The 21,924-nt window shown below is 41.9% G+C and overlaps 1 protein-coding gene across 6 annotated transcripts in view; it reads left to right on the forward strand.

Annotated features, from left to right (window-relative positions):
• The window catches only part of FGR (FGR proto-oncogene, Src family tyrosine kinase), a 197,654-nt gene extending 182,594 nt beyond the window's left edge, over window positions 1-15,060 (forward strand). For all 6 annotated transcript variants that reach the window (XM_056557378.1, XM_056557382.1, XM_056557381.1 and 3 more), the window contains 3 exons: window positions 12,450-12,603; window positions 13,434-13,565; window positions 13,756-15,060. In XM_056557378.1, the coding sequence (XP_056413353.1) occupies window positions 12,450-12,603; window positions 13,434-13,565; window positions 13,756-13,964 (495 nt within the window). In that variant the 3' untranslated portion in view covers window positions 13,965-15,060. The remainder of the gene's footprint in view (window positions 1-12,449; window positions 12,604-13,433; window positions 13,566-13,755) is intronic.
• The last annotated feature ends 6,864 nt before the right edge of the window (window positions 15,061-21,924 follow it).

Consider the following 21,924-nt stretch of genomic DNA (forward strand, 5'->3'; position numbering starts at 1 on the left):
AGGGCATTATTACAGTTTGTGGGCCTATAGATGTGAAGATTGTGTAGAGGAGGGGAGGGCACTGAAAATATGCAGAGTCTGACATGTTTTTCCTGCAGATGTTAAGAGATCCACATGGCGGTCTTATCCGGACGGAGAAGAAAAGGAAAGAGGACGCCACTGATCAGAAAAGACGTAATTGTGAGTCCCAAAAAGTAACTGTAATCACTTATATGGTGTACACATCCTGTGTACAGCTGATATCTACCGCCATATGGTCCTGTATATAATCACTTATATTGTATACAGATTCTTTATAGTATACTGGTCTGTATATAGTGGTATTCTCCAGTTATTGTGTGGTGGTATATATTTACTCCTTGTATACCAGTATTATTGGTCATAGAAATTTACCTACGTTAAAGTGTTTCTTACATATATAAATGTTTGTTTATTGTGTGTGGGATTTGGGTGGAATAGGAGCGTGGCAGAAGATTGAAGAGCTGCAGAGCCTAGCAGGGGCCCTTGCCTTTTTTTTGGTCCGGGGGCCCCCGAGTGTTGTCAGTCTGCTCCTGGGGGGAGGGGAGGGAGGGGGTGTAATTAAGGGGGGGTGCGTGTGTGTGTGTGTGGGGGGTGCCAAACAAAGGGTCCGCCCCGGGTGCCACATGCTCTAGGTACGCCCCTGACTCTTATTAAAACTAATTTTGCTATTTTGCTATTGCACTTCTTATGGTAAATAAAAATCTTTCTAATGTACTTTGTTTACAAAAAAATTAAGTTTTCTATGTTTTATTTGTGTTTAAAAAAGCTGCCACTTGGTGTCTCCCAACTTGTCCAGAGCACATTTCCCCCTATCTCCTGCACAGACTTTGGACTACTGCTGGCTTGGCAGAAGTCTAAAATATGGAAATGCAGTCTGGAGTGCTGAGGGGGGTTTGCGCAGCCTTATCCAATCATAGCTCATCTCACACTGAACTGCTCTGTGCTGTGTGTAGCAGGAAGTTCTCCCCTGTATGGCTTCAAATGATGTCACGCCTGCTTGGTAACGCCAGCCTGTGAATCTGACTGGGACTGAGCAGAAGATACAGAGCAATATCAAGGTAGAAAACTAAAAGATAATAAAAATAAAGGCATGATGGGGGCAGTGAACTGGGAGGATTATAAAATTTAGCAAGATCATGAGAGGTACTCTTTCAGTAAGTGACTAGTGTTGAGCGGCATAGGCCATATTCGAATTCGCGAATATTCGCGAATATATGGACGAATATTCGCCATATTCGCGAATATTCGCATATTCGCAATATTCTCGTTTTATTTTCGCACATGCGAATTTTCGCGTTTGCGAAAATTCCATATGCGAAAATTTACATATACAAAATTAACATAAGCGAAAATTCGCATATGCGAAAATTAGCATATGCAAATTTTCGTATATTCGAAAATTCGCACACCGGTCTCATACAGTAGTATTAGAGCCTTCTTTACACCACACAAGCTGGAAGCAGAGAGGGATGATCACTGTGATGTGTACTGTGAAAAAAAAAAAAATAAAAAAAAAAAACGAATATTCGTAATTACGAATATATAGCGCTATATTCGCGAATATTCGCGAATTCGCGAATATGCGATATTCGCGATTAAAATTCGAATTGCGAATATTCGCGAGCAACACTATAAGTGACCCCTCGTTGGACTTCTGTTCACTCACACTACAACCAAGTGTATTGGGTTTAGTGTGGGTGAACAGGCTGACAGTTTTCCTTTAAATGGAAAAATACTGGGGACGTCAGACATGGAAAAGTTAACAGTAAATTTAACTGTATCGACCAGTGTCATGCAGCTGCTGCCAAGGCAAATAAAATTATGGGGTGCATAAAAAGGAGCATAGATGCCCATGTCAAGGAAATAATTCTGGGGTGAGGGTGTGATGAGGGCAGATGTTATTACCCTAGGGGCAGATGGCATTAACCCCTTGTGTTTGTGATGCCAGGGCGGGTTTAACCTCTTCACTACCTGACGGTATGACCGCTGGATCTTAGGCTAGGCACGGGGCAAATAATGACTCTGATGCCAAGTTACGGAACCACAGCAGCTTTACTGAGGCAAGCAGATGGAATAGTCTTTACAGCTCAGTTAGGCCCAAGGAGGTGACCAGTGACTTCAGAGACCTTAGGGCTCACTGGGACTTATAGTGGATTTGGACAATTTGTTGCAGGCCCGCGCTGACTGTATACAGACTGATCTTGACTGACTTGACTTGACTGACTTCACGGACTTCACCCCGTATGTAGCTTACCAGGTTTTGACTTTCACCTGTGGGGTAGTGGACTTGTGGATGCATGGCTGCATGGTAGGCTTTAGACCTCCTCATGACCCCAGACACTCTCTCTGGACTTCACTGCTCAGTATCTCAGCTAAGCAGGAACTAAAAGGATTTATAAGGGGAAGACACTGGAGGAGTCCCATAGGTCACCCTGTAGGTCACATGGTCACTGGTACCTTCCTTGGTTACAACACTTAGCAACATTACTTAAAGGCATATGACAAGTTATATACCTTACAATAGATAACACAGGTGGTAGTTAACTACTTAGGGAACACAGACATAAGGGGGGCCCAGGAGTCACTGAATAGAGTCCGTCTGACAGGGCAGCAATGGTACAGGGGTGCAAATCCTGTACTGGGTCACCACTATTCTACCACTTTACAAATCACTAGTCAGACCACACATGGAATACTGTGTACAGTACTGGGCACCAGTGTACAAGAAAGATATAGTGGAACTGGAGAGGGTTCCGAGTAATAAGGGCAATGAGAGAACTACAGTACCCAGAAAGATTATCAGAATTAGGTTATTTAGTTTAGAAAAAAAGATAATTACAAAACTGAAAATGTAGGCCTCCTAAGAAATAATCTTGGTGCTATGGTCGAGGAGGATGAGGAAAAGGCCAATCTAGTAAATTACTTCTTCTCTGTATTTACACAGGAATATCCAATAGCATGTGACATGATAAGGATAATGTCAATTCTCCAGCAAATCTCACTTGTTTAAGCCAACAAAAAGTGTGGCACTGCCTTAAAGGTGTTATCCACCACAAGGTGATTTTAGTACATACCTGGCATACAGTAATGTACATGCTTAGGAAGGATCTGCGCTTGTCTTGGGGCTAAATGGCTATGTTGTGAAATTACCATAATAATGTGGCTAGCTTTTTGTGAACTGGTATTTCCTGTTTTCAGTTTTCTTTTTTTGACTACAAATCCCATAATTTCATTTTCCTCCCTCCCACACATAAGCCACCCCACCCACTGAAACATAATGAGCTGCCTCCATTCAAAAGACCTGTGGTTTCCAATCAGGGTGCCTACAGCTGTTGCATTAGTTGTAGATTGATCTCTCTCCCACCAAGCGATCATTCCACCCATTGAAGCAGACAGGCTCCCTGTCATCAGCTGACTAGTGAGTCACGTTTTGGCCACATTGCAAGCTGGGAAAAATCTGAGACAACAGTAATTTTGTATTCTGTTAAAAATAAATACTGGGGTGAAAATCACAAAAGAATTGTGAGAAAACCGTCACACACAGGTACAGACACTATATTATGAACTACACTAACTTTACAACCCCTGTAGCTAATTTAAATCTGAGACAACAGTCATTTTGTATTCTGTTAAAAATAAATACTGGGGTGAAAATCACAAAAGAATTGTGAGAAAACCGTGACACACAGGTACAGACACCATATTATGAACTACACTAACTTTACAACCCCTGTTTTGCTAATTTTCAGTTCTGTGCATTGGAGGCTCCTGTGGTTTCAGCAAGCTATTTCCTGTCCCCTGGATCTTGCTCCCTCTTCCATCCAGCTGATGTAAGTGTGAAAATCTCATCCAAATTGATGACGGGGAAGGAAAGCAGGAAGCACAGGAGCCTGCCTCCATTGCGCAGAACTGAAAATTAGCATATCAGCAATAGTGTTGAGCGGCATAGGCCATATTCATATTCGTCATATATTCGCTAAATTAGCATATTCGTAATATTCGCGTTTTATTTTCGCATATGCAAAAAATGTGCATATGCGAAAATTAGCATGTGGAAAAATTAGCGTACGTGAAAATTTGCATATGCGAAAATTAGCATATGCTAATTTTCGCATATGCGAAAATTCGTAAGCCAGACTCACACAGTAGTATTAGAGCCTTCTTTAGACCACACAAGCTGGAAGCAGAGAGGGATGATCACTGTGATGTGTACTGTGGAAAAAAAAAAAAACGAATATTCGTAATTGCGAATACATAGTGCTATATTCGCGAATATTCAATTCGCGAATATGCGATATTCGCGAATAAAATTTGCATTGCGGATATTTGCGAGCAACACTAATCAGCAACAAGTAAAAGAAATGAAGAATAGCTAAACTTATTGGAACCAGGTAAAAAGTCTTTTCAAAGGGGATCACCTGCACTATATACCTGTATATTCAGGTTGGTGCAGGTGATCCTGCTGTCAGTTTCGCTTCAATAACATTGAAACACACAAATTACAGGGCCCAAATGACAGGTATCCTGGGTACTATAAGCCTGTTTAACATCTGTTGTGGGTAAAATATTTCAGGGTTTTCTGAGAGATGCTATTCTGGAGTATGTTAATGAATATAACCTTATAACACAGCACCAACATGGGTTTATGCAGCATTGGTCCTGCCAGTCTGATCGGCTCCCGTGTGGAGGTCAGTTATAGATTGGACTCGGGGAGAAATAACGCATATAAATTGTAGGGTCATATGGGTACCCAAGGTTATAGATGTACGTCACCTTACCAAATCATAATAATATATAATATCCCTAACGGAAAAACAAGGTGCTTAAAACTTAACTTTTACTTGGTTTGTAGATTTAAAAAAATCACCCTCACTCACAAATCGTGCATACCAAACAAAGGAAATATATAAATCAGCATAAAAGATACTCTCCCAGTCTGCCTAGGACTAGTGATAACACTGACCCACTCAGTCCACAGTGAGTAATATTAACCCTCACAGTGGAGATAAATCCAAATCATAAATGCAAAGTAAACACTATGCCAGCCATTCTCACACAGAGAGCTGACAGACTTATGCACAGGAACCCCAGTTCCGACGCGTTTCTGCAGGTATCTATTATGTCACATATACTTGACACCTGCTTCCTCAGGGGAATAAAGGGGGCTAAAAATGACAGATAATACTCTTATTAGAGTGTCTTTGCATTCATATGTCCTATATAATATAGCACAATAGTAAAGCTACTAGGTAATATTAACCAATGGACTCCAACTAAATTATAGCAGTTATAGGTCAGTGGACCCCAAAAGGATAAGTACTGCATGAGCGTCACGGTGTCCTTCCCAGCCGGTAAACAGTCATCCCATTTAATATTTATTATCCATTGTAGCTTACCCCAGTGTCGATACACAGGTCCATATGTATAGCGCATGTGGCTACTTACATGACCACCTGGGGTATCAAAGTACAGACGCTCTCTAAAATATATAAGTATACACCAAGGCAGACTTAGTATGCGCTAGCATTAAATCTAACTAACACGTAGTCCGAAGTAGTTAGAGAATAAATTACATTTAGAAGTCAGTTGAGACACGCTGCAATGGCAACGCTCCCCCTCCTGATGCAGGAGCTGCGCACTCCATTGTGCACGCTGACGTTTTATGGTCACATGATCATGGAGGTTCATGCCTCAGGATCCGCTCCTAGTGACGCCGTAACCAGGGGCGGACCAGATACAGAGCTACTGCTCACCGTTAACCTGTGTGGGTGTTCATGAAAAGTGATCAATAACTAGGTAGTTTAAAATGACTGATTTAAAGGTCATGCTTACTGCCAGTCTCAATGTAATAACAGGGTACGTATAGTGAAGATAATGTTTTTCATTTTATAAAGTTCAGACCTGTCTAGGCTGTAGGTTCTAGAGGCAATGCGAATATGCCGGCGAGTGCCACTTTGTCACGCCCACCCAGAGATTAACCCATTATTGATCCTCCTTCTTGCCAGGATAGTACTGGCGAGCGCGATGGCCTTGCGTCCACTCAGGAGATATCCCTGAGTAAGTTACCCTTCTTAAAGGGATAGGGTACCATAGAAAAGAAAGAAAATAGTACTGGAAAATTATATTGTCCAATACTATCCTGTCACTAATAGTAACCTCTCTTAAGCAGACGAACTAGGGTTAGAGATGTACAGGTACATAGAGTTATTATGTGCTGATGCCTAATTGCAGCTGTTGCCAGTCAGGGCAAGCACCATTCAGATAGCTCTTGTCCCTAGTGGCCACTTTGTATTTTCCCAAGGACCACATAACTAAAGATAATGATATGAGACCTAATAGAAGTTAGCCATAATTACAGTTGATTATTTTACATCTAAAAAAATATATATATATATAAAAAATATATATATAGATGCACTACGGTGCCCCTGCCGACATGTGGACCATCACCAATGACTACATAAATCCTTTGTAGTCCAAATTTTAATAGCTGACCCCTCCCCATATCAAGTTATGAAGGTTTGACTAGGTTTGATCTGGTATGCCTAATGTATTCCTACTGGGCCCTAGATCCAAGTCCCTTCCCCTAAGCGGCATTGACGCCCTTATAAGGGTGGTACCGTATATCACGTACCTCCCAGTGTTCCCTATTATACCCTATGCTAAGGGTGGTTCTAGCTCCATAGGTCCACTGGGACCTCCCCTATCTGCCTAGTTCACCACCCTAAATATAAGCGTCCTCCTATAGAGAGGGGTCCGATAGGGGGAGGAGGAGAAGGAGGGGGGGAGGGGGACTAGGGAAGGAGGGGAAAGGGGTATCAACCCAGGAGGGAATAGTAATCAGGGGTCAGGGTAACGGCCAGGGGGGGAGGGGGGCGTATGTGGGGGAAGGAAAGAGGCAGCCAAATGAACTCTTTGGGAGGAGATGGAGCAAGTGGTACCCCTCTCCTTTCAGAGAAAGGATGCAAAGCAGAATTGTTCGTTAAGCCCTCTAGGGGCCAGGCTCTGTAAGCGATACATCCATCTACATTCCTTCTGACTTTGTCAAGGTCTCCCCCTCTCTGTGTTTTGACCACCTGCTCCACTCCAATAAATCTAAGTAGTCCTGGGTCACCCTGGTGAAACGTGTTTATATGTGTTGCCACTGATGTATCACGTTTATTTCGGATATCACTAAGGTGCTCCAAGACTCTCCTTCTAAATTCTCGTGTTGTTTTTCCAACATAGTACTTCTCACATGCACATATGGCAACGTAGATAATTCCCCAGGAGCTGCAGTTTATAAAGCGGTCAATGTTAATCAGTTTGCCTGATATCGGATCCGCTATTTTTTTTGTTTTAACAACATTCCCACAGGCCTTACAGTGACCGCATTTATAGCAACCCCGGGGACGTGAGGTGTTCAGCCAAGTACTGGAAGTTCTAGATGTCATATGGCTATGTATTAGCATGTCCCTCAAATTTCTCCCCCTCCTATATGTAATCATTGGTGAAGGCCCGATAATGTCTCTGAGGTCAGGGTCTAACCTGAGAATGCCCCAGTGTCGGGAAATAATATCTCTAACCTCTATATGACGGGCATCAAAGGTGCCTATAATTCTTGTGGGTTGTGGGCCCTCGGTAGTTCTCTTCTGAGGGATCAAAAGTTGTGTTCTCTCCTGGGACAGTGCAAATTGGTATGCAGATCTCAAAGTAGAATCAGGATATCCACGATAGCGGAATCTGGTTCTGAGATCTGTGGCTTGGCGCTTGAATTCTTTAATGTCCGAGCAGTTCCTCCTGAGGCGGAGATACTGCCTACTCGGTATGCCCCTTTTAAGGGGCACCGGGTGGCAGCTCTCCCACCTCAGGAGGCTGTTCGTAGTTTTTCTAAAGACCGTGGTTTTCAAACCTCCTCGTCCGTCCTTGGAAATCATGACATCAAGGAATGACAGGGAGTTTTGTTGAATTTCAAGGGTAAAGCCTAACCCAATATTGTTGGAATTGAGGGATTCAAGGAACCCATCAAACACTTCTTTGGGGCCTGCCCACAGCACAAAGATGTCGTCGATGTAACGCGACCAAAAGATCATGTTTTCCGATATCTCCTCCCTCTCACCCACAAACGCGATCGTTGCCTCCCACAAACCCAGGGCAAGGTTAGCATACGATGGGGCACATGGACTCCCCATCGCTGTACCCCTAAGTTGGTGGAAGTATCGCCCATTATAGATGAAATTATTGTGGATGAGAATATATCGGAGGAGGTCGACGACAAATTGGCTCTGGGCATGGTGGTGGGTACCCCGTGAAGACAGAAAAAATTAGACTATATTAATATAGTGCCTCCACGTCTATGGAGGCCAATAGGGTATCTTCCTCTATTGTCAGTCCCTCAAGCTTACCCAGCAAGTCCAATGTATCTCGTGTATACGAGGGGAGAGATGTGACAAATTCCCTTAAAATCTTATCTAAATATATGCCCATATTCTGCCCAAGACTCCCAATTCCCGACACTATTGGTCTGCCCTTCAGGGGCTCAGTGCCCTTATGTACCTTAGGTAAGGCATAAAAAATCGGTACTATGGGAGTCTTGGGCAGCATAAATTATAGTTCATCATCACTGATCGGATTGTCAAGTCTGGCTGCAACTAAAATGTCTTTCAGTTCTTCTCTATATTTGTGGGTCGGGTTCCCTGGTAATATTTCATATGTATTAGGGTCATCCAAGAGTCGATGACACATTTCAAGATATGCTCCCCGATCAAGGAGGACAATGTTTCTCCCCTTGTCTGAGGGTTTTATGATAAGATCCTTGTCAGTCTCCAACTCCATAGTAGCTGTTCATTCTAGCGTGACAGATTAGAATGGATTTTAAACGGGGAGGCTGACAGACATCTTAAATCCCTGGAGACAAGATCAGTGAAAACTTCTATAACCGATATGTCCCCCACTGGCGGCATTGCCACACTTTTCAGTTTACAGTCTGTATATGGTCCTTTACCCATGCCACTCTCATTCTCATCCAGTACATACAAGATTGTCTATTGCTCTGCGCTCTCCATCCGTGATGCCATCCGTATCCTGTATTCTCCTTTCTCGCATTTAAAAAAAATTATGCCATCTAAGCTTACGCGAGAACAGATTCCCGTCCTTTGTCCACCCAACGGGGTCAAAGTCAACCGCTTTTTCAGGACCCCAATCTGATCTCGCATAAGAGCCCGTTTTGAAAGGTTAATAACCTGATTATCAGCTAAGCCGGGTATCTCCCCCTCTTGGGGCGCTGGCGTAGCTGATATTGGTCTTTGGGTCCTTCCCATAAAAAATGTTGTGATTGATTGTTTGGAGCTGATTGATAGGAGGAGGGTGCAGATCCAGAGGCAGAATATATTCCTCCATTGTCTCTTCCCCAAGATTGTTGGGTTTTGGCTGGGCAGTTGTGAGATGGTGCCCTATTTGATGTATTATAGGGTCTATAACTACCTCTTGGTCTACGACCTCTAGGTTGACCACAACCACGATCCGTTCTACTTCGGGATCTGCCGGTGTCTGAGAAATCTGTATCAGACTTCGACAAGTCTCTCTGTCTCAGTTTGTATCTGATTTCTGTTATTAATTACAGAGTAAGCCTTATTCTTCTTAAAATCTTGGAGGTCCCGAATTAATTGTATGTGCTTTCTTTCTTTAAGAATTTTTTTTTTATCTTTCTATAGATATTTGTAATTGTGCTTCTTTTGTAGTAAATTCAGGATCAGATTTTAATCTGAGAACCAGCTGTTTTTGTTCCTCCAATTTTTTACCAGCTGCTTCCAGATTCAAACGTTTCTCCTCTAATAAAATAGTGAGAAATTTCAGTGAACATTTAGTGGCAGCCTCCTCCCATTTTTTTAGGACCATAGATGACCTTAAACGTTGTGCCGGGAGGATTGGAACCCTCAATCCCCTCGGAACAATCTGATTTTTTATATAGTTGTCGAAACTCTGTACCTCCCAAAATGAAATAACAAACTGTTTGTGGCAATTACACAGTTCACGGAATGCAGAGCGCAGAGATGGTGTAGGTTTTGGTTGTGCAAATGCCTTGTCAGAGAAAATGTCCTTAGCCTCAGACAGCCATTCTTCTACATTGAGACTGCCAGTGATATAGCTGGCCATATCAGACAATAATTCAGACAGAAATTACCCATATAAATTGTAGGGCTATATGGGTATCCAAGGTTATAGATGTATGTCACCTTACCAAATCAATAATAATATATAATATCCCTAACGGAAAAACAAGGTGCTCAAAACGTAACTTTTACTTGGTTTGTAGATTAAAAATCACCCTCACTCACAAAATGTGGATACCAAAAAAAGAAAAAATATAAATCAGCATAAAAGATAATCTCCCAGTCTGCCTAGGACTTGTGATAACACTGACCCACTCAGTCCACAGTGAGTAATATTAACCCTCACAGTGGAGATAAATCCAAATTATAAATGCAAAGTAAACACTATGCCAGCCATTCTCTCACAGAGAGCTGACAGACTTATGCACAGGAACCCCAGTCCCGACACGTTTCTGCAGGTATCTATTATGTTACATATACTTGACACCTGCTTCCTCAGGGAAATAAAGGGGGCTAAAAATGACATATAATACTCTTATTAGAGTGTCTTTGCATTCATAAGTCCTATATAATATAGCACAATAGTAAAGCTACTAGGTGGAGATCAACGGACCCCAACTAAATTATAGCGGTTATAGGTCAGTGGACCCCAAAAGGATAAGTACTGCATGAGCGTCACAGTGTCCTTCCCAGCCGGTAAACAGTCATCCTATTTAATATTTATTGCAAAGCAGGGACCTAGGAAAAACAGACAAAGAAAGTAGTAAATCCATTGTAGCTTACCCCAGTGCCGATACACAGGTCCATATGTATAGCGCATGGGGCTAATTACATGATTACCAGGGGTATCAAAATACAGAAGCTCTCTAAAATATAAAAGTATACACCAAGGCAGACTTAGTATGTGCTAGCATTAAATCTAACTAACACGTATTCCGAAGTAGTTAGAGAATAACTTACATTTAGAAGTCAGTTGAGACACGCTGCAATGGCAGTGCTCCCCGTCCTGATGCCGAAGCTGCACACTCCATTGTGCACGCCAGTGTTTTATGGTCACATGATCATGGAGGGTCACGCCTCAGGATCCACCCCTAGTGACGCCGTTACCAGGGGCAGACCAGATACAGAGCTACTGCTCACCGTTAACCTGTGTGGATTGGACTGGGTTGAAGCTGTGGACATTGTGTATATGGACTCTTCAAAGGCATTTGATACCGTGCCACACAAAATGTTAGTACATAAAATAAGGATGGTGGGACTAAGGGAGGTTATATGTAAATGGCTTAGCAACTGGTTCAGTGATAGGAAGCAGAAGGTAAGTATCAATGGAACTTACTTGGTTTGGTGACAATTACAAGTGGAGTGCCACAGTGGTAAGTATTGTCAGTATCCACTTCTTTTCTATATTTCTCTTTTCTATATGTTTTAATGACCTTGTAGAGGGATTACAGAGTAGAATTTCAATATTAGCAGATGACACTAAACTGGGTACGGTAATCACCACAAAGGAGGATAACATAATATTACAGAGGGATCTGAGGAAGCTGGAGGCTTGGGCACAGACATAGTAAATTAAATTTAATGGGAATAAGGTTATGCAAGGTTATGCAATTTGGCTGTAAAAGAAAAATGTACAATTATATGATAAATAATAAAAGACTGGGTAAAAGTACTACTGAAAAGGTAGATAATATGCTCAAATTAGCTCACTTAGTGACCAGTGCCAGGCAGCAGCATCCAAGGCTAATAAAGTCATGGCATGTCTCAAGAGAGGCATAGAGGCTCATGACAAAAACATAGTTTTGCCTCTGCATAAATCACTAGTCAGACCACATATGGAGTATTGTGTATAATTTTGGGCATCTTTATATGAGAAGAACTTGGCTGAACTGGAGCGGGTGCATAGAACGGCAGCCAAAGAAATTAATGGTATGTGTGGATTACAGTACCAAGACAGGTTATCAAGCTTCATGGTAATTTAGTTTAGAGAAAATACGTCTTAGGGGCTATCTGATCACAATGTAAAAATATATAAATTAACAGTACAGAGATCTTTCTAGTGATCTTTTATACCTAGGCCGGTGCATCCTCTACGTCTCGAGGTACAGGTGTCAGCAGAGAGCACTGTGTTTTTTTTAAGCTATCTTTTACATTGCTGTTTGCTTTGATGATTTTACCCTTGGGCACCCACTATCTCCTCCAACCTTTACTTCTTTAGTCATAATTTCTAGTTCAGTAACTCCTGATTATATCTTTCAACATTGCATTCACTTATCAATTCTTGAAGCCACAATTCTCATGTATTATCATATGAACAATGCATCTCTATTCTTTTAGATATCTTCAGGTATGGCATATATTGAAAGAATGAATTATATTCATCGTGATCTTAGAGCTGCCAATATTTTGGTGGGTAACAACTTGATCTGTAAGATTGCAGACTTTGGCCTTGCACGGCTTATTGAAGACAATGAGTACACAGCTCGACAAGGTAACTGTACTTAAAAGGACATTACGTCTACTGTATGAAATAGAGTATTGTGTATAGTAATGCATACTTGTGTAAGTAACCTATGCTTGATAATCCTTTATAGTCAATAGTTGAATACATTATGAGGTGTTACTGCACTGTATATTATTATGTTAACTGGTGGTTAAAGGGGTATTCCAGGCAAAAACATATTATTCCCCATCCAAAGGATAGGGGATAAGATATCTCTGCATCACGCCCCCTCCCATAGAATGCGGGTGCTGCCAGCGGCAAGCCCCCCGCGATCAAACATCTTATCCCGGAATACCCCTTTAAAGTGTCCTCTCCCAATGTGATATTGGGGAGTGGAGAGATGTACTGCATGCTTATTGGAAGATTGCTGAGGCAACCACCCAATGATCAGTGAGTATTGTGCATAGTTCCTACTAATTAGAATAGGATCCATGCATGATACTTCTTGGGCATTGGACAGTTGCCTAAGCACCACTGTGTGGGCACATTTTACTCGGTAACAGTACTGTGTATTGGCAAATTTTGCTATGTGCAGAGTTGCACTTTTGTGCTTCCCTTCTTTGGCAACAGGATTTGTCCTGCAATTTGTCCTGAAATGTACAGTCATTTGCCTTTTCATAATTGCTGGTCCAGATGGAAACATTCATGATGGCAAAAAAATTAAATAAAAAGTAATGCATGATTCTTGTGGGGAAATTTTCTTATTTCAATTTCATTCAAAACTACATGGGTTACCTGTTTGTAACTGAAGATATATTTTCTCATTCTGCAATGAGCTCAGGACTCAACCTTTCTATTACCATTGTGCCTTCAAACAGGTGCCAAATTTCCCATCAAATGGACAGCTCCTGAGGCTGCTATGTATGGAAGATTCACCATTAAATCTGACGTCTGGTCATTTGGAATCCTAGTGTGTGAGCTAGTGACGAAGGGAAGAATTCCGTATCCAGGTGCAAAAAATCTGCTAGGCAACAGAATCTGGAGAGCTTACTGTGCTATAAAAACACACGCAGAACACAAATTTCTATGTCCAAATACAAAAGCTTTTGTTCATTCAGTGTTTAAATTAAAACTTTCTAATCGTTTTCTGATGCTATGGTATAAAATTCTATTTCTTACTGTGTTTTCTTTGTAAACTAGGTATGAGTAATCGAGAAGTACTGGAGCAAGTAGAAAGGGGGTACCGCATGCCGTGTCCTACAGACTGCCCCCCATCTCTTCATGACCTTATGCTACAGTGCTGGAAGGGCGATCCTGAGGAACGTCCAACATTTGAGTATTTGCAGTCCTTTTTGGAAGATTACTTTACAGCTACTGAGCCGCAGTATCAGCCTGGGGACAATATCTAAAGCTTGTGTGCGGTTGTAACAAGGAATATGGAGTAAAATCTGTCACTGAACAGATGATAAACTCAGAAGATAAAAAACTGAAGACGTATTGAGTGGTTTAGCAGTAAGGCCTTGAGTTTCTTGCTACCCACTATGGGATGGTACCTGAATCTTTAGACTCAGACTATAGAACATCATCTTGAAGTGCAAAAATATGCAATAGTGACAATGGCTGAATTTTGCAATACCTAACTTTGAAACATTGGCCATAACCAGAGCATTATCAAGTAAAATTCATCCAAACACTGTTTGAGGAACTATAGATATTGGCTATATTATCATTATTCAGTATGTTGTGGACATGCCAGATTACATATAGTGATGTATGGGAAGCTCTCAAATGCTTTGACTCATATTATGTCCTGCAAGTGTTCTGCACTTCCCGGAAAATATATAGTATCTTAATATGCTGTTGCACACCCATTCCATACCATTATATGCATATACTATTTTGATTTTGAATAATAAAAATATGCATTGTCACATGCCTTGCAATGAATCACATCTTAAAGATTTCTTGTAATGATGGCCTCATGTTCGTGGTCAACAGGATGCTTGTATCTGACTACTGCTATAACACACATTATGTTGGGAAATCAGGCAGAAAAGCCAGTTAACATGTGCTTCCAATGTGAAGGGAGCTGCGCTAAATTGATACAGAATTGCATTATTCGCTCTTCCCTAAAATGCTGTCATTAGTTGAATCTCTTCTGCAGCAAAAGCAGGGCAGCCAGAGGGAATTAAAATTCCCCATGGTTGCCTAAGAGCTGGTCACAAAACTATACACCGCTGTTGACGGCAATCTATAGGCTACCTATGGGAACCAGGCCGTATATTGTCATATAAAACAGTCTAGAGCTTGTTGACAGGCTGCAGGGATGCCTCAGGGAATCTGATTATCCTGTGGTTTCTCTATACAAGAATCTGAGTTGGCTAATGAAAATATATTAAGAAAATGCTAATGCTAAAGTTCACTGATCCAGGTGCCTCTGAACAGATCCCCCTGGTCACAAAGGCAATAAGGCTTTACTTGCATGCTCAATAATAAAATATTTGATACCCAGACATTGTTTAGAATTGGTTATATAAATCGATCTGTTGACGTGTGACTGTTCCTTCATTTCTATCCAGAATCAATCTTTCTGGTACTTTTTATGCTAACAAGCCTATCTGTTTTCTTTTGCATACTGAATGATTCTTTCCTTACCATTCCTATCTTTTCTCTGTATCTCTTTCTGTCGTCTTCTCCCTCTCGGGGTTATATTACAGACACCTCTCAGCTGATTCAGATGTTTTCACACCTCCCTCCTTGTGTAAAGTCCTCTCTCCCTCCTCCCTTTAACTCCCAGACTGGATTTTTCTGCTGTGTGTGCAGAGACAGATTGGCATTAAACCAGCCCTTTCCCTGTGCAAACAGAATGCCAGACCCTTGCCGCCCTTTCCACCTCTGGGAGCTATAAAGGGATAGAAAACAGGAGAAAGGAGAGAAGTAGTGGAGGGGTAGATGGTGTCATGTGCTAGGCAAGATGTGGGTAGCATGGTGTGTGGAATAGAATCAGTAATAGGAGATGTGATGAGGGAAGGTGGCGAGAAGCAGCAGGGTGGTGATTAAGAGTTAGTAAGGGTGACTAAAAGTAATTGAAAGCTCTGTAGAGGAAGGGAGAAAATGCAGGGTAATGAGGTGGCAGGGGGTCACAAGGAGAATGAGGGGCTCGAAACAAGGAAGTGGTTGAAAAGAATTCTTGCTAGAAGAAACACCGTGAAAAGAATATCTAAAGATGTGTCAGGTGGGAGTGTGTCAGTGAGGTAACATGAAGTCATAGCAAAAAACACTTTCAAATGGCATCTTATGCTTGTTTATAGTGGGCACATGCTAGCAGGGTATACATGTCAGCAAGAGAAATCTATTTCAAATAGCAAAACCCAGACTCCGCTGCTGCGACAAGTATTTGGGAAAAACGTAATTAACCCATTAGATGTAAATACACTGCTGAGCATAGATAGGTGGTTATTATTGACAGATGTACAGGTGTGCTAACAGTCCCTTTTACAGATCTCCATAGCTATAAATTTATTGCAAACATGCAATGTTACTCGGGTGCACTGATTCAAATTACATATTTATTGTACTGCTACGACCTCCCATCTCCAAGATATAGGGATTTTACTATTTGGTTGACTGTTACATAGGCAACAAAAAAAATGCACCCCCCCCCCCATTTATCATCCCCTTAGCCCCCTTAGCCTTATATTTCATCCCCCTGAGGTCACACATAATGGATACGCAACATATTTTACGCTGCGGATCCAGCAGTGACCTGACCCATTTTGTGCCTCTAGCTGTTGCTACCCCTCCACCCGCCTCATCCTGCCCCTGGCCGTCTCGCAGCGGCAATCCGCCGCTACCAGGGCCAGATTAAGGCTGCCTGGAAGACAGATCACTTCATTATGATGCCCCCCCCCCCGACAGTTCCCCCACATTAGGTGCAGTATAGTTCCCCCACATTAGGTGCAGTATAGTTCCCCCACATTAGGTTACAGTTCCCCCAGATTAGGTGCAATATATTTCCCCCTCATTAAGTTGGCAGTATAGGTCCCCCCACATTAGGTTGTAGTTCCCCCGCATTAGGTGCAGTATAGTTCCCCACATTAGGTGTGCAGTACAGTTCCCCACATTAGGTGTGCAGTACAGTTCCCCCACATTTGGTGTGCAGTACAGTTCCCCCACAGACATACAGCCTTCAGCCATATACAGTGTATGGCTGGAGGCTGTATGCCTGTTTACTGCCCCACTTCAGTTTTCTGACCACCGCTCCTCCAGTCCGGGGTCACAATGTACTGCTATTGCCTATGGGCCATAGCAGTAGGTCCTGGGACCGGAGAGGAGCCGTGGTTGGAACACTGAAGATGACGTGCTGCTGGTGACTTACCATTACTCCGCAATGACAGAGTGGAAACGACTCGGATCCGTTATGTGTGACCCTACCCTGAATCTGATTCAAGCCTCATACTCCAACCCCTTGAGTCTGCTTCAAATCCCCTTAGTCTCATACTCCTGCCTCCTGGGCCTGATTCTCACCACCTCAGCCTCATATTACCACCCCCTGAGACTGATTCAAACCCCCTCACACCCTTACAACCTCCTTACCAACTGAACCTGATTTACACCCCCACAGCCTCATATTTACACCCCCTGAGCCTAGTGATATTAACTCCCCTTATTATCCCCTTAATAAAGTCCAGACAGGGAAAAGTCCAGACAGTCTATGAAATAGTTGAATCCCTATATCTCAGCAATGGAAGGGCATATAGGATAGGTAGTATGATCAATGTCAGTCTGACTGCTCAGACTCCTATTAATCAAGAGAATGGTAGTCTCTGGTCCCCTAAATTAAAGGAGCTGCAGTTGAGCATGCATACTACCTCACCTTTCACTTGCTATGGGAATGCTAAAGGTAGCTCAGTACAGCACTTGGCAATCTTTCACTGTTCCATATCAGGTGCATAGAGTGGAAGCACACATGCTTGATGGCTGCTTCATATGCTGATCAGTATGAGCCCAAGTGGTCAGACCTTCACCGATCATATACTTATCATGTGGATGGGTGATTAAAGGAGTACGCCATTGTTTTACAACTTATCCCCTATCCACAGGAGGGGATAAGTGTCTGATCATGGGCATCTGACTGCTGGGGCACCTACGATCTCCAGAACGGCGCTCGACTAGAGATAGGGATAAGTAATCAAATGCTGAATAACCCCTTTAATTCTAATGTTGGGATGACCCCTTTAATGTACAGAATATTGTTAGAATCAACATTTTCATACCTAAAATAGCTAAATTCACAGCCTCCGTGATAAATGTATTTTTCCAGGTAACCAATGGAGCTACTATTTAAGAAAATAGTATATTTACTCTCTTTTTATAACCCTTAAAGTGCCACTTTTGCAGAATATACTGTGAATACTGCAAAGAAATATTTCATTGGGGGTTCATGTGATAAAATGTGATTTTCCCATGCTGTTGGTACAAGCTGTTGGTGCAGTGTTTGCCGTAGGGACATTGTTTTGTTACAACCCTTGTCGTCAGTGTATGGCAGTTTATAAAATTTCAATCCCTAACACTGCAAACCTGGTTTCTAAAGCACAATACCACAGCTGCATTACCAGTGATTGTGACTAGGGGTGTTTGCTGCCGTTTTTTTAAAACTAGTATAAAGTAAAAAAAAAGGAAAAGAGATTTTTTTTTTTTTTTTTTAAGGTTAAGCATTATATATGTAAACATCCTGTCCACTTTGGATCTGAACCGATTTAGGCTAAAATAAAAAACAAAACCATAGGTGGCATATGTACTACACTATACGGTATCCAGCTCCAGACCTCATGCATGCTTGAAGTACAGAATTAAATACTAATCAGTTTAGTATTTTACCAACCTGTGTCAAAAAATAAATAGGTGTAGAAATAGAACCACATAGCAATACAGATCTGTAATCACTACCACAGAGCAATAGAATAGAACTTATTCGAATAAAAGAGACCATGAAGCCAAATTACACATTTAAATAAGACCTTTAGGAGTTATGTGGATTCATAGATTAATGCCCAAAAATGGTAAAAGAAGCCATTAAATGTGATGAATAAAGTCCTTCCCCCTAAAAAAGCTTTCTTTGCTCCAAATGTATATAGTTACCGCATTGATCTGTATAAAGTCAACCTAAAGTAGTTGTCTCCACAGGCAAATGCTGGTGTACACCTGCAAATGTCTTTTTAACAAAATGACAGACATCTACAAAGATAAGGCAAAGGGCAAGAATCATTTAGGATGATAAAAGGAGTTCCTACTGATGGCATCCATATGGTTACTAGTGGTTCACAGTTAATAGTTTTTCGCTCAGTAGGGGGCTGACGATAACAGAAAAATAAAAGCACTTTATTATGAAAGGGAAATCAGAGGCCAATCTAAGGATATTGTTTAAAGGGGTACTATGGTGGAAAACACTGATTTGTAAATTTGAGATTTGTAAATTACTTCTATTAAAAAATCTTAACCCTTCCAGTACTTATCAGCTGCTGTATACTACAGAGAAAGTTGAGTTGTTCTTTTCAGTCTGACACAGTGCTCTCTGCTGACACCTCTGTCTGTATCAGGAACTGTCCAGAGTAGGAGTAAATCCCCAAAGTAAACCTATCCTGCTCTAGACAGTTCCTCATATGGACAGAGGTATCAGCAGAAAGCACTGTGGTCAGACTGAAAAGAACTACTCAACATACTCTTTAGTATATAGCAGCTGATAAGTACTGGAAGAATAAAAAATTTTTAATAGAAGTAATGTACAAATCTGTTTGACTTTCTGCCACCATTTGATTTGTACTATAAATGATACTTGTAGGAATGTAAACATTTATTATTATTATTACAATTATATAACATTGTCTGTAAATACACAGTTCGCATTTTCCGTAAATACACAGTACGAGCAAAGGTTAAAAAAAAAATTGTAATATAAAAGTTAAAGAACCATTAAAGGGGTACTTCAGCAGTTCCTGACATGGACAGAGGTGTCAGCAGAGAGCACTGTGGTCAGATAGAAAGAAAATTCTAAAAGAAAAGAACTTCCTTTGGATCATACAGCAGCTAATAAGTACTGGAAGGATTTTTAAATAGAAGTAATTTACTAATTTGTTTAATTTACTGGCACCAGTTGATTATAATAAAATAGTTTTCCACCAGAGTACCCCTTTAAGGAGAATGGGAGGAAAGCAGCCTGATGAATAGATAAAGAAGATTTTGTTTTTGTAATAAATAGTATCACAAAGTTAATATTTGAACTATTATTAATTCATAGATTGTTGTTGTTTGTAATTATGGTAGGCTGTATTGTGTCAAAATGGAGTTGTAAAGGAGATCTTAAAGGGTTACTTCACTGGCCAGCCTTCCGGCTGCGTTCGTAACTAATGTTTCAAATGCTGTGCGCGCACTACAAGGGGGCGAACATGTCGCCACAATGCAAGTCTATGGAAGGGGGCGTGGTGGCCGTTACACAATGCGCACACAGCATTCGGAACGAAATGTTCTGCATTCAGCCGGAAGGCTGTCCAGCGGAGTACTCCTTTAAGTAGGAGTCTTAGGTATTCATGACATACTTTTCCTATTTGCCTCCTGCTTGTGATTTCTCCCTATAAAGCTAATGGAGAGCAGCTGTTATTCACAGACAGGGTGTCAGGAGGGTGGTGTAACCAATACATCTCATTGATACATCTGCCTGTTACTTATAATTACTAGCAAAATGTACAGCGCTGCTCTACAGATTAAAGGGGTTTATTAGTTACACATATTGATGGCCTATCCTCGGGAAAAACTATCTATACCTGATTGGCGGAGCCATGACTGCTGGATTTTCACCCTTGAAAAGAGCTAGAAGCAACTGGCCCCGTACACTGTGTAGTGGTCACACTGGGTTCCTGCAGCTCAACTTCCATTCAAGTGAACGGAAGCTGAGCTGCAGTAATCTGGCAAGACCTTTACGCAATTAATGAAGCCATCAGCTTGTGGCTCTACCGAACAGTTTACCGGCAGGGTGCCAGGTGTTGGCATCCATCTGACCAAATATTGCTGGCTTTTTCAAAAGATATATTAAAGAAATAAAAAGCACAAGGAGGACAGCGCCTTGTGTATTACCCATGGTACTGTAGTCCCTGCAGGGGACAGGACAAGGTTGGCTCTGCAAGATGGCCGCTCACCTGACTACGGAGAAATTGCGCATATCACCCCTATGGGGTATTGATGGTCCTCTGGAGCTGAACTACTGGGCCCAAGGTGGAAATGGGACTGAAGAAAACTTCTCCCATATGAAACATGCAGAGTAGTAGAAAAATAGAAACCCTTTCAGTGGGCGCTGCTCAGGGTTCCAGAAGCATCACGATGGAAGCCAAAAAAGGGTTAAAGTGCTATAGAGCACTATGTTTATTAAAGTACATAACCAATTGACGCATTTCGGAGGGTCATTCCTCCTTCCTCAGACTGGCATGAGGAAGGAGGACTGACCCTCTGAAATGCGTCAATTGGTTATGCACTTTAATAAACATAGTGCTCTATAGCACTTTAACCCTATTTTGGCTTCCATCTTGATGCTTCTGGAACCCTGAGCAGCGCCCACTGAAAAGGTTTCTTTTTTTCAAAAGATAGGCCACCCATCAATACTTGTAACTGGGAAACCCCTTTAATGAAACCAGTTGCATTAAAGAAGATGTCCAACCAAAAAAATAGGGATAGGGTGATAAGTGTCTGATCTCGGTGGGTCAGCTAGGACCCAGCAATCTCCCGTGCGGGCCACGGCTCTGGATAATGCACGTTTCATACCCAGCATGTCAGCTGGTGGAAACACGCCCCCTGGAGGGGGGCGTGTTTCGAGCAGCTGACGTGCTGGATGCAAAACATCATTTCCTTGAGCAGAGCTGGGGCCTAGTCAGAGTCCCAACGGTCAGGCCCCTCGTGTTGACACACTTATCCTGTAGATTGGGGATACATTTTTTTTTCTTCTGCTGGACATCTTCTTTAAAGCCTGAACTCATTAAATGTTTCCATCCCCACACTCTGCTTCCAGAACTGTATAATAGTGTCCTCTAAGCTGGCACTGTTTTATGTTGACAGGTTCCCTTTTTTATTCTTTCCTGTAATAATGTCCCTGTGTATGGCAAAGTATAACCTAGGATCCTTATAACTAAATGTATTTGCTGTCAACTTGCTATACAGCTCCCTACCAGACTGCAGGAAAGGGATATACATACTCAACATAAAAGTTTTTCATCCAGCAGATGTCAGCACTTTGCCTCACATGCATACCATTCTTTACAGTGGAGTAGGGAATGGATTACAGAAGAGGTGGGTTTTAAAGAGCCATGCAACATGGCTGCATGT

The sequence above is a fragment of the Hyla sarda genome, chromosome 2, assembly GCF_029499605.1.
Source record: "Hyla sarda isolate aHylSar1 chromosome 2, aHylSar1.hap1, whole genome shotgun sequence".
NCBI classification, from domain to species: domain Eukaryota; kingdom Metazoa; phylum Chordata; class Amphibia; order Anura; family Hylidae; genus Hyla; species Hyla sarda.